Source organism: Castor canadensis, chromosome 7 (assembly GCF_047511655.1).
Source record: "Castor canadensis chromosome 7, mCasCan1.hap1v2, whole genome shotgun sequence".
Taxonomy (NCBI): domain Eukaryota; kingdom Metazoa; phylum Chordata; class Mammalia; order Rodentia; family Castoridae; genus Castor; species Castor canadensis.
This window is the reverse complement of record NC_133392.1, coordinates 44,147,849-44,162,568: the sequence shown is the minus strand read 5'-3', so window position 1 is coordinate 44,162,568 and position 14,720 is coordinate 44,147,849. Positions and strand designations below refer to the sequence as shown.

Here is a 14,720-nt window from a genome sequence, read left to right as displayed (position 1 = left end):
TTAATTAACCGCAAGAAATACCCAAGTAAGGAATATTAAAATTGCATTTTAAGAAAACTCAATAGATATCATCTGCTAAGACATATCACTGAAACAAAATGTGAATTTGACTTCTTAGCTCCATGTTAACCATTTCCTTACAAAAGAATGAAAATATAAAATAAACAAAAAACAATTTAATATTCTAGCTCTCAAAAATTTAATCTCAGAGGTACGCTCCTTTTAGCACACATAATCCATGTATCACTATTTAATAATGTTCCTGTTTTCAAAAGAAACATACACAATTACTTTTTAAAGTCATCAGCATAGTCAATATTCTTCTCACTAACAAATATTTCCTTTAAAACAAGTTTAGATACAATAAAATTGTTTCAGTGAACATCCATGTAGTCCTAAGAAATGAAAAGCTGGCTTTTTATTCTAATTCCCATCTTATAATGAGTTATTATGATGGTATATGATTCAAGGAAAGAAAAGTTTTGGTATTTCAGAGCTGCAACATAAAATGAATTTAATTGGGGAAATTTAACTCAGGATCAAAGGATAATAAGCTGCCTCTGGAACTTTCCACTTCAGTTATCTGACCTTTTACATGGAAACTCAAACCACAGATGTATCAATCTTACAGTGAGATCTTTTAGGAGAGGTGAAATAAATATGTTAAAAATAAATAGAATCAACTCAATAACCTTTTCTGCTCAAGAAAATTCTTATTTGTTTCCCTGAGTTACACTTCCATGAGAGAATGTGAATGACTGAGTACATGTGATAAAATTCAGAAGTTCCGATTTAACCACATATCCTGAAATTTGGCACCAGAACTACAGTGAAGCCTGTCCAATGTCATGCCCTTCTACAAATTGGTAAGCTATTAAAGACTAAGATAAAGGGAAGAGAAGTCTTCACTTTGCCGCATTTCAAAAAGACAATAAAAGCTCTCAAAAGGAGAAAAGAAAGCGTCCTACCTTTTTAAAAATTCCATATACTCGGTATGCTTGATGAGTCCTGTCCTCATCATTATTGTTTGAAAACATTGTCGATCAATAGCCCAGAGTTTCACATTTACAAGAGCTGGAGAAAGGGAAAACAAAACAATCAAGGAAAAATTAATTAGAGAATTTCAACTGTGAATTACACCCTGTAAAGGAGATGAGTTATTTGTGAGAAGTATGAAAATGGTTAACCTTTTACACACATTTAAAACTAGTATCATACTGCAGCTCAATTAATTAAAAAGTCAGGTATGCTTGCAAGTAAGAAGTAGTTCATAATTTTGACACTGGTATTATTGTCTACAAAGAAGTTTCTTCTTGTTCTAATGTCCCTTAGAATATGAGGATAACTAGCACACATCACAAGCATTTATATATCCAAAGACTGTATCTGAAGGAAATATCATGGAGAGAAAAAGAGGCTCACGAATAATAATAGTTCCTGGTAACTACCCAGAATGATATTAATGACTCATATGGTCACACTTAGAGGTGAAAAAAATGTTTAATTTTCAGGTTTAAGAAAAAATTCAATATTACAGAAGTCAAAATTATACATAATTTCTACACAATGCTTGCTTAACAAGTTATAACCTGAAAGTTACAAAGTGGTCATGTGGAAGTTTTATTACATATATTTATTGAATTTTGATTTCTGTTCTTTCATGCCACTATCTTTGACAATGCATAATTAAGTGTCAAAGCTGAACATCACATAACTATTAAACACACGATTAGCAGAAAAGTTTAAGGAAACACAGGCAGATATAATAGTATGTAATAAAAAAACTATACCAAAATAACAGATTTTTTTAAATTAACATACTAAAAATACTGGCAATAAAACGTTCATGGTAGATTTATTATTCTCTCTACTTTTACATAAATGTTCAAAATTTTTCATAATAGAAAATATTTTCAGTAAACTTATGAACTTTTAAAAGTCATTCATATGCATACCCAGCAAGTCTGGGGTAGAGAAAGAGTTTCTAGGGTTCGAGTAAAACTGTTAGATGGGGCCAGGATATAGTCCAATGAGTTGAACAGAAATATGAAGGAATTCAATTCTCTCTTCTTCAAAATTCTCAGACTAAACCCAGTGAATCAGTGGATTAAGATTGGGACTGAAAGAAGGAAGGAAGTGTTACCAGAGAATTTAGGCCATGTGTGCACCTTAAAGGTACGGGACAGAGACAACACAAAAGGAAAAGGCAGGCTGAAGATAAAGGGAATATTATTCTCTAGAGGTAAACCCTGGTCTTGAATTTTACCTGTTTTTTTGCTTTTTTTTTTTTCCTGGCAAAACTTCTTGAGGATAAGAAAATAGAATATGACTTCTCCCCTAGTGGTATGAAAAAAAAATGCTCAGATAAATAGAAAAAGAACAAAGCAGCAAGAACTGATGTATGCATGGTTCCTTTCCAAATATCCCTTAAACATGACACTCCATCAAAAGCAGAGCTCACACAGGTATTCTCCTGCTGCATCCAGGCTTTTTTCCAGAACACCTGTTTACTAGACACAAACTGTAAGATTAGGTAATATAAACATGAAAAACTGGGAAAACCAGGAAAAGATTCCTAACAATTAGAACTGAAAGTGAGACTTTTTTAAATGGTAAAGGTTGAGCCTGAAAAAAAGTGAATGAAGGATAAGTTGGTGGGGAAATCACACAAATATCAGCCCAGCTGGGAATGAGCTTTGTTGACCAGCAAGATACAGCAGGCTGAAATGGCAGAGGTTGAGAGCAAGCTGATGCAGAGCCCTGGAACACAGGCTTATGAAGCCAGAAATGATTTGATGAACAACAGAAAACTATTGGAGATCTTAAAAAGACAATCAAACAAAGCAAAGAGTCAAAATTTGAAAGGATATACCTTTGATCAATACATTTTTAAATGTTTGTAGGCAATACAGTAAATAAAACATTTCTGTAATCATCATCATTCTTAATGGTTGTTAGATATTTCATAATATAAATACATCTCCCACCAAAAGACAAATTACAATGCAACAACCAATGCTGTTATTTTTAAAAACAGTGCAGTGGCAATAAAAGCAGTTGCAACCATTACACACACACATACACACACACAAACTTGTTTTTTCAAATGCACCTTAAAGCAGGGACTGCAAGTGGTATGTGTAAGTAAAATAAAGCCTGGATACAATTTTAAGCCTTTGCTTTGCAGGCAGACTTAACAAATTCACACTCCTAGCAAGAGTACATGAAAATTTCTATTTCAGGTTCTGAGAGATGTGACCTTAGTGAGAGCTGATAAATTGATTAGGAGACACTGTAGTCAAACAGACTATAGACCAGCACACAGGTGCCACCAAATAGTAATTCATATAAAAACTGTAGGGCAGAGTAGTAAATATGATGAGAGTTCTATGTAAGGAAAATTGTTTCATAATACACTGTGTGCACAGTTTCAAACCAGGAATGACAAACAACAAGCAGAGGCCACAGCAACTCAGGACTCAAGAAAGGCAGGTTGTAATAAATATGGTAACAATGGAAATAAGAGCAAAGACTTGACAGTAGTGTGTGTCTGTGTGTGTGTGTAGTGCATGTGTAGTGTGTGAGTGTATGCATCTGTGTTCAAACACAGATTCAACATATGCTGCAACATTGTTATTTATATCTTGGATGTCTATATCATGTTTCCACAAATAAATTTGTATATTCCCTAAGAAAAAGTTCCTTTCCCATTTTTTATGGTCTCTCCTGCCACTAGAAATTGTTTGATAAGCAACAGGCATATTTCTCAATTAATAAAATTTATATACACATAGTTTAACTACAAAAGAATCAGAAAAAGAATGTAAGCCTCCTAGATGGTCTTTAATGTTACAGTAAAGTATCCCATATATTTGAAAAAATGACTTCTAAAAAAAAGTTCACAGAATTCAGTAATTTCATTTTGGATTTTGGTTCTTGGTTAGTTGTGCTACTGAACCATGGCTAAATGAAACTTCATCGGATAATATCTCTTCACGATAATGAACATGGGTTGGTTCAATTGCAAATTTATCCTTGACCTTGAGCAAGATGCCAAAAGCTTTTTTCATTCAGCTAATATACATATAGTCAAGTCAGCATTTTACAGGTAGGCAGGCATGACTAATAATCACCTTGCCTTATTATCAAAACTGTAGTTATGTTAGAGTTGTGATTAATGTTCTGCTTCTTGAACAGCCTGCTAGAATCTAAGTCTGTTGCTCCCATACTTAAAGAGATTATTTGGGAAAAAAAGAAATCTCTTCACTTACCTTGGATTGTAAATGGTATATTAATCTCTGTCTGGAATAAACATTTCACAAATTAAAAATCCCATTTTCATTATGTTTGCTGTGGCTAAACATTTAGATTGAAAGAGTACAAAGCAGAATTAGTACTAACAGCAATCTTTCTTCTCAAGTATATATCTAAAATTCTTCACTGATGTATGCCTCATTTTCTCACATTAAGGCCACTTTCTACTCAGGAAAACATGTAAGGTCCCATTACCATGAGCTATCTAAGTGCACAAGTATAATGAGGATGCCTTCAACATAAGACACAGTTGGCTTTCATTTAGTAGAAATCAAAATCACAGAGGAAGGATCCACAAAATTGTGCTAGACTAAGAAACAACAAATCTGGATTTAAGTTTTCCTATTGAGGAATTCATCTGCTGTCCAATTCAAATTTTGGAAGAATACTGAGAAAGCATATGTGAATATAAAGCACCGGCATGCTCAAATATTTATTCAGCCCATATTTTTCTTACACCAATATGGCAGACACCGGTGTTCGACATAGGGAATAGAAAACAAACTCATAGTCTCTACCCTCAAGAAACTTATGATCCAGTCCATGGGTACACAAAACACTTAGCATGCTAAATCTGGCCCATGGTCTGTTTTTTTTGCAGTCTACTAGCAGAAGATGAGTGTTACATTTTTAAATAGTTAAAACTTTTTACAAGCATATTTTATGACACATGAAAATTATATGAAACAAATTTTAGTGTCCACAAATAAATTCCAGTGTCCATAAAAACCTTCATGGAACACAGCTATGCCCTTTCATTGATATACTATCTCTGATTGAACTGAATAATTTCAGCACAGAACATATGGACTCAAAGTCTAAAATATTTCCTTTCCAGCCCTTTACAGAAAACACCTGCTGATTCCTGGTTTAGTATAAGAGAGAGAACAAATCAAGAGGTAAATGTCTTGATACCAAGGAGTTAACTTCTGGGGATATCCAGAAAAGGCAACACATAGCTTCTAAGGGGGAGAAGTTGAAAGGTTGATTGAAGAAGGTTTTGCAGAAAGGGATCAACTGAGCCAGGGTTCTGAACTTGGTGCTATGTACCTCTGTAAAGTTCATAATTTGAAGCTCTAACAACCAAACTGATCATATAAGGAAGTAGAGCCTGTGGAGGTGATTATGTTTAGGTAAGATAATGAAGATGGTACCTATGTGATAGGATTAGTGTCATAAAAAGAGGAAATACATAAGATCAATCTCTCTCTGCATGCATGTAGCCAAAGAAAGGCTACACAAAGAAGAGGGCTATCAACAAAAGCCAGATCATGCTGCTACCCAGATCTTGAATGTCTGGCTCCAGAACTGTAAGAAATACAGGTTTGTTTTTTAAGCCATCTAGCCTGTGGTATTTGTTATAACTACCTAAACTGAATAGAACACCTGTCATTTGTAAAGCCCCAAGTTGTCCATGGATGGAACTCAAGGAATTCTTGAATGTGAGATGGAAAAATAACACCTTTATTTTTACTACCCTGTAACTGAAATTTAGCATTTGTTTCAATTTTAAACATAAGCAACAAACCACACTAGCGATTTGTTACCAATAGAAACCATGGCTATTTTTATATTGTCCTAACATTTGCTATAGATATCTTAAATATAAATTATACTTACAGGAGTTGTAATTATAGGCATTATAAGCCTGTCTTCAAGATCTTATTTTTGATGTTATTATATTAAAATTCATTATGAAATATTTTATCATTATATTTCAATGTAAATGGCTTCTTTTGTTATCCTATGTATTTTTTACTGCTTTTTAACACATTATTGTTAACAAGCAAAGAGAGAATCATTGCTCTAAACAGATCTGGGAGGAAAAAGTATGTCAGAGAAGGAGATAATATGAATGATAAATACAGGGCTATACTTCAGTGGTATACACCCATGTTGGCACACTAGTTATTAAAACATACAAATACTTCTAGACCATTTAGTAAGCAGTCACTTCCTGAATTTCCTGACTATTCCTCTGACAGATCCCCAAGAACCTCCACAGTTCAGTAACTTAAGGATTAACAGTAGCTCAGTAAGGGCCTCCCAGACCTTGATTTGGAACTATGTCAAGAGAGATTCTAGATATTTTTAATATTCCTCACTACCCCCCCCCACACACACATACAAATTCTTTCTAGAAAGAAGGGTCTGGTAGGCATATGAAAAGAAGAAAAGGGCTGGTGGAGTGACTCAGATGGTAAAGCACCTACCTGGCAAGTGTGAGGCCCTGAGTTCAAACCCCAGTACAGAGAGAGAGAGAGAGAGAGGGGACTGAGAAGGAGAAGGAGGATGTGGAAGAGGAAGAAGGAGGAGGAAAAAGAAGGAGGAGGAGGAGGAGGAGGAGGAGGAGGGAAAAGAGGCTCTTGGGTGAAACTGACAAAGATTCCAGAATAATTTATTTTTTCAGGTCAGCCCATTTTCAAGGAATAGTTTCAGACTGTAGGTGGGTCACACATAAAAGTTTTACTGACCTATGCTTAATCTAAATGAAATAGAAGCATTCAATGTGTAGCGGAGGAGGAGGAAGGACAAGGAAAGTGACAGTCCATTCTCCTATCTCACCTTCAACACTAAAGAACACCAGCTCATACCATGATATGCTCTAACACATACCGGGGAAATTCCAGAAGCTTCCTGCTACACCTCCCTTGTTGATGCTTAAATCATCTGTGATCACTCAAATACTTAGTGTGACAGAATCAGAAACTTGGAAGAGACCTTGAGGGACTACACTGAACTCACAAATGCTTCTTAACATTATCAAGGCATATGTTAGCCTTAAGCTAAATTCCATCTGCTGGAATGTTCTGAGACAAATGTTTCCTAATTAGAAGAGGCCATTTGCTGTTGACTCTACATCTGGAGCACGTCACCATCTCCACTGTGAAAATTGCTTCACTGTTAGTTTGAAAGATATGGTTTTTAAAATATTTTCTTCCTAGAATAATTATTTTTAATGATATGTTAAATATTAAATATGCTGACAATTCATAATTGTGAAATTGGGTGCTGCAGATAAGAATAATTATTGTTGTAAACTTAACAGTAAAAAATTCATCATTAATGTTGTCATGTTATTCATATATTTGAAGGATGTGGAGTGGGCCACCCTGTAAGGAAGTAGATGAAATGAAAGAGCTCTTTCTCTCAGTTCTGCCTGACTTCAGACCATGTTCAATGTAACTTCTAAAGGTGAAGCACTGACTTCTGAAAATTGTTAGAAAACAATTAACATAATTATTTAAAATTTTTTTTTAAAGTTAAGCATATTGGAAAGGTCAAATGACTGATGATATATTTTAGTGTAAATATGATAATGATTATTGCGGATATCTTTATTAAACAGTTACTATAGGTATGACAAGAATCTTATGTCCTTTATACTTATATCTGTTTAATGTATATTACATCTATGAGATATTCTTTTCCTTTTCTATTAATGCAAAAACTGAGTCTCAGAAAGGCTGTTATTGTCCAGACCACACGGACAATACTTAAAAGACTCTGCTTCATTCTGACTCCACAACCAAATTATTTTTACCAACATTCTCTTCTTAAACTGTAGTAAGAATTCAATTTTCCTCACTCCATTTCTCTGACCCACTTCACCACCATACTCATTTTCATTAAATGCTCAGAAACAACAGGAGCAAAGAGGACTGTAAATTTGATATACTAGTTAAGGCAGGAAGGATTTCTTTAAGTTACAGCACAAATGGCCAACAAATTTTACAAATTGTTTTAATGTAATGGGAGGTTTCAAAGTTATTTTATACATTCTGACATCCTTCTATTGCACCTCTTCCAACCCTGGCTATCAATACTTTGTCATGCCTGAATCCTTTCCTTTCTCACCCAAGAGTTACCCAGGAGTCACCAGGAAATGCCCTATGTGTTATGTGGCCATCAGCGTTAAAGCTCAGGAAACACTTAACTCCACTGTGTATGCAAAATAACTCTCAATGGGGTTGAAGAGTCATCTTCAAAAGTCGAGTCACGCAAATCATCCTGAGTTCAACTGACGGCAGTCACTGAGGGAACAGGGATGGACATGGGTGAGAATCAAGTGTACCAGATTGAATTCAACTCATGCAGAACTCTACCCATGACTTCCTCTTTGTGGGTTGATGCCTATAGGCACCAAAACACAGACCCTAATGAGTAACAGGTCAGAGGGTGTAGAACGGGGCTGGGGAAGCAGGGAATTCACCAAGTATCCCACTCTTTCTTCTTGCAGTCCTCATTCACAGCAATACTCTGCACTGTCTTACATCTATTAAGGAAAAAAACCTGGAAAACTGTACAAAATCAGTTCTATGAAAAGAATTGGTCACAGAGACTGGGGACTGGTCAGTGGGGGTACATGGTATGTGAATAAGAAAAAATAATAAAGAATAAATAAACCTTAACTCACTGAAACAATCTTGGAATATGGCAAAGATCAGGTATGTTAGTTAGTCAAAAGAGCAGAAGAAGGAGGAAATTAATGAGTTTCTGTGTAACTGGAATACATATTGGGGAGCACGAGTGAAAGGAGGATAGGTGCTGTGGCTCATACCTGTAATCCCAACTACTCTGGAAGCAGAAATTGGGAATATTGCAAAAAGTTAACAAGACCCCACCTCTATAAATATTCAAGGCATGGTGGTATGTACCTGTGATCCCAGCTATGTGGGAGGCCTTAGAATTGCAGTCTAGGCTAGCCCCAGACCAAACAAATGGGAAACACTATGTATAAAACAACTTAAAAAGCAAAAAAGGGCTGGAGGAGTGGCTTAAGTGGCAAAGCACTTGAAGTGCAAGACCCTGAGTTCAAACGCCTCAGCACCCCACAAAAGGAAGGAAGGAAGGAAGGAAAAAAGAATGAAAGAAGGAGTCAAGGGCCCACAGCAAATTAATAGTAAACGATAGAGATGTGAAGACTAAAATGTTACAAATTCTGTCTTGTGAAAAATATTAAAAGATCCACACAATCACTTGTGAGCTACTTACAAAGAAACACAATTTTAAAAAGGCAATAAGCTACTCCAATTGGTCCTTCAAGACTGATCACCTTAAATCACAATTCTAATCCTATTACTGTACCCAAAAAACAATGAATAGTTCCCTACTGCTCTGTACACAATGCTAACTGTATTCATCCTTACATTTCATCTGCATTTCCAGTTTAAAGTACCATTCTAGATTCATCTCCCGTAATCCTTTATGTATATCTTCTATTTCAACTGAAAATTCCAACATCCAGTTTACAAATCCACACTTCCTTTCCTTGACTTTGGGTCTTTACTCCAATTCTTTTCTTCTATTAGAAGCAATCTTAATGGCCTGTCAAAGCCAAATCTGAAATCCAGTTTATCCGTACTTTCAAGTTCACCTCAACTAGAATGTCACACTTTGAATTTCTAAAGCATTCTGATTGCATCCCTTTCATAGCTTGTTTCACTTTCCTTGCTTCGTAGTTATTCATATATCTGGGTTATATTGGTACAAAATTCTTCTCTCAGAACTGTGGCATTTTCACAGCACTCGACAAATATTTCATGGTAAATAAATGACTAGATTACAAAGCAGAAATGCTCTGTGAAAAACGATGAAGAAACTGAGGATATCTGGCCTGAAGAAGAAAAAGGGAGAACTCAGTCACTGCCCTAAAATATCTGGTAGAATTATTAGACTTCAAGCAAATTCACTGGGACAGATTTTAAAAGAATCAAAACCTAGCTTGAAAGCAAGAATTAGGGGAGCTTTGTCACAAACATTCTTCAGATGTTTACAGAAACCTTATTATGCACCAGGAACTGTATTAGGAACTGATGATACAAAGATAAACAAGATACAGAACTTGATCTCAAGTAGATCAAGAAAAAGGATCAGTGAATGGGATGGAAAATTGAATTGGACCAACTCAATGGAGCAACTGAACTATAAGGCTTGACAGCAGCCTAAGGCACAGTGCAGAGTGAGTCGTAGACTTACATGGTTGAGCATATAATGATAGTTATTTTAAGGAAACATCCCTGTATATGGGGCATTATATCAAAAGGATGATGGTTTGGGTAAGATTCTACATAAGAAGGTTAGATTCTTAAGAAAGGTGATGTCATTTGTTGCTGACTTTAACCAAGGAAATGTTGTCTCTCAGTCAATGCTCTATGCAGAAATTTAAAGAATGAGGAATTCAAAAGCAATAGGGGAAGGAGACAGCATGCCATAAGGAGAGAGTTAATAATCTGAAGTTTGGCCCATGCAAGCAGTTTGCTTTCACCCTACAGGAGTGTGTAGCCTTGAAGAATTGAGTTAAGATTTCATTGGTCTCTTCTAGGAAACAGAGATAATTACATTTGCCTCCTGGAACTGTTCTCAGCTGTGAATGAAATGGTAGATGGCACCTAAAATACAGTTCAATGCTCAGTGGACTTTAATGCTTTTACCACCTTATAAATACATAGGAAACCCAAATGACAAATTTTCTAACCTCTAGGATAGTGAAAATGACTTCTAAGGGAGTTAAAAAGGAATGAAAGTTTAAAGTAGCTATAGAATTGGCTCACTAACTCAGAAGAATAAAAAAGAAGCCTGCAAAATCTAGACCTAAAAATTTAAAAGTAACATGAATGTAAAAGGGTATTTTGGGGGGGGGCACTAGAAAAGGACAGGGCAAAAGGAGAAGGTGATGCCTGGATGAATGCGATGGAAGTACATTACATGCATGTATGAAAATAAAATAATGAACCCCATTAAAAAGTATAAAAGGGGGAAGGAAATAAGAGAGTAATAGAGTGGATGAATATGATCAAAGCACATTATATGCATGTGTAAAAATATCATGATAAAACCCCTTTGCACAATTAATATATACCAATAAAAATAAAAATATTCTAATTCTGAGGAATTGCATCCACATTTACACAGACTATGAGGTTAAGAGGGAAAATTAAGATAAAGAATGACTGAGTATGTATTAATAAGGTGGCAAAGATAAGAATACCACCTTATAGCAGTGCTGAGCTCTTTGAAGGCAAGAAATATGACTTGTTCATTTTTTATTCCCAGCTTCTGGCACATAGTAAATGGCCAATAAATACTGCATGAATGACTCATACATATTCTTGTCTGGTGTTCCAAGGTATAAATGTCTCCCACTTTTCACTTCAGGATATGGCTTAATACAATTATAAACAGGTCTCATATAATTTAATTGATGTCAAATCCCAGAAAAAATTTAGAATTAAAAATTATTAAACAGATGGCTTGCAATTGTACAAAAGGGATACAGAGGCTGGGTGGCCATTGACTTAAATGAGATTCCTTTTCAATGAGCTTGTCAACATGTAGAAAAGCCCATTTCACATTAATGAGGCTCCCAATGCATCATACATTGGGCATCAGTCATAAGCTTCAATCTCTGGCATGCTACTGAGATGAGTTTTGTTGGCAGCCCTGTTTTGGTGACATGATTTCCTGCAGTTTGGCACATTTTGAACAGTGTGCTTAATTCAAAAATATCAGCACATGTTTGGTAAATGTCATTGCACATCTGTGCATAACAACAGATTTTGTCTTGAATCTCATTAAGGAAATGGGTATCACATCTGTAAGTCCTTTTGCCAGTTGGATAGACTGAATCCCTAAACAGTGCACAAAGATGTTGAAAACATATGCTTACATATTGTGAAAAATCAAGTAAACAGCTAAAGAAAAGTCATACAAATAACTTTCCCTTAGAAGTTGAAGTATGACTTTAACTCAGAAACATTTAAATTTATTCTCTCACAGGAAGGATTTACTTTTTTTTAGTTGGTTATGATGTCATAATGTCTCTTTCTTCAAATGGTATATTTATGCTAGAAGCCATGTATTTGATGTATTCTTAATTAATCTTATTTCTTGAGGGGAAAATGAAGCATTATGATTATATATCATTAGTCCCCTGCTGTATCTCACTGCTGATGTACTTTAGAAGTTTTCATTTTCACTGTATACCTCTATATCACCTACGCCCATTGCCAGCTAAAGGCTAGACTCAACAGCCATAATTTATGAGTCCTTCTAAGGTGTCATATAAATATGAAAACAAACAGTTCTGTTGGGGTCCCATTAAGAAAGTAAGTATATGACTGGCTGGTTAAAGGAACTAGATGCAATACTACTTGGCATTTATTTTCTAGGCACTAGAAGACTCTGAACTAGAAGTGTCCCTTTCCAACCTGTCTCTTCTTCAGTAAATTATATGTAATTCTCTAAATTTGTTAGACTTCTAGAAAAGTCACCAGGAAAAGGAGCTCTCTAAAAGTCTTCTCCCCTGGCAGATGACATGAAGAAATGTCAAGTGAGCTCAGCTGTTTTACATTTTCAAAACTGTTTTTTTTTGGCACTTTATGAGAAGCCATTTTCTCATCTGGAAGATGCCTGGTGTTACAAAGAAAACTGATCATCCAATAAAGATTAGAAAAATGAGCTTTAATTGGCATGAATGCAGAAGTTGGTTATACTATTACACAATATGGAAACTAATAACTTATGTTTATAGGTTAAAAAAAACAGCGTATCTGTGTTTTACAGGAGTATCACTTATTGGTTCAGGAAGAAACAATGTGAAAGATTTATAGAATGAAGATCCCCTACTTAAACACATTGGCCATAGTTTTTTGCTACTGTTGGTGGTGGTGGTGGGATTTTTGGGGTTTTTTTGCATTGAGCATCACTTTTACAAAATGGCACCAAGGACTACAATCTAGCCACCTAGTGCTAATTGCTCAACTACAGAAACCCAAAGCTTACCTTCCTCCAGTCCTTTCACTCAAATTCCAGTTGCAACTAAACATGCTTCTCTTCATGTTCTCTTCTTGCTCTTGCCTTAATTCATAACTAACAAGCCTCAAGAGTGAGTCATCCGGCAGGTTTATTGTAATAGGTACTAGGTTGCAAACTTTTTTATTTTTAAAATAAAAGCAAGCAAAAATATTTGATCATTGTTTGACCAAACCTTCATGAATTCTGACTTTAAAAACGTCTGCCCTTGGTTGGTTTATTGTGCCAACTCCCTCACCGGATAATAACAAACCATAGCCTATTTTTCCTCAAATCACTTAATGACGTACATTTATTAAAAGAGCGTAAGATTGGTGTAAATATACACGGTAGAGTTACCTCTAAACCCCAACCTGGCCAGTGCTGTGGCTTCCATGAGTGTGTTTGTGTGCCTGCCAGTAACACTTAATCCCAGCACCCTATCTCTACATGTCACTGGTCCTCCTTGCTGACCATGTGACCAATCAAGTTATGCTATTGTTTAAACTAGATTGAGTCTGGTCTCTGTCTCAAGACCCAGAAGGATTCCCACATGCCTTATAAATCATTAATTCTGGCATGATCATGGGGTTCTGGTTTACCTAAGTATAAAACTCAATGAACGTTAAACTTTGAAATCGTTAAGTCATTTGAATGTGATTTTATAGTTTGTAGAAGGTTTTCACACATATGGTACTAATTTTTTGAAATAATATTTAGATTAAAAAAACATGCTATGAGTCTATTTTATCAATTGAAAAAACAAGGCTCAGTGGGATTAAGTGATTCTGTAAAGATTACCCAGCCAGAGGTTGGCAACTCCATAGCTCATATTCTGCAGACCTCTCAGTGGATTCCCAGTTCATGTATCATATAACCTTAACTACAATGACCAAAAATGTTCAGATCAATATAGTACTGACTGAAGATTTACATTTTCCCAATTATAAATATGGAATCCATGACCATTAAATAGAGTGAACTATTAAAAAAAACAACAACAAGCTATCTTACAACTGATACCTTTCAGACATCTCGAACAGATTTCTGGTTGAATTTCTTGAAATTATGACTGAGTAGTAGGATTTCAAGGCAATGAGTTAGAAGCATTAGGAAGTAATACTACACAAAGAAAAAGGAAAGTAATAGTCATAAGTAAAGCTTGAATGTAATTAAATGCGATTGTTCTATAATAAGTATTTAAGAAATACCAAATACCAACAATTGTAGATACTTGTATTATAAATACTAAGTATTATAGATGTAATAAATAAGATTCATAAATTTCCTGCCTCCTAAGAGTTCACAATGGTTTACTACATAAACAATAAACCAAGTGATATCAATACAGAATAATGAGTACCAGGCTAACCCTCAAATTCAAAGGTAGGTGGAGAATCTCTCTCAGGAATATTTGAGTCTTATGAATAAAGAATGAGTTCTCTGAGGAAAAACACTGTGAGTCCAGGAGCAGAAAGAACTACCCAAATGAAGAAAAGGAAGACTGGTCAAATACTTGATGTCAATAAAGTTACCAACCCTTTACTTTGTAATTTTGGAAATAAGAAATCCTATTTCTTGTTTTCTTTTATTGGGCCCCATCCATATAATAA

At 35.2% G+C, this 14,720-nt stretch overlaps 1 protein-coding gene across 6 annotated transcripts in view; it reads right to left on the bottom strand.

Moving 5' to 3' along the window:
* Prkg1 (protein kinase cGMP-dependent 1) overlaps positions 1-14,720 on the bottom strand; it is a 1,207,619-nt gene that overhangs the window by 418,258 nt on the left and 774,641 nt on the right. For all 6 annotated transcript variants that reach the window (XM_074078871.1, XM_074078874.1, XM_074078868.1 and 3 more), the window contains exon 4: positions 969-1,074. In XM_074078871.1, the coding sequence (XP_073934972.1) occupies positions 969-1,074 (106 nt within the window). The remainder of the gene's footprint in view (positions 1-968; positions 1,075-14,720) is intronic.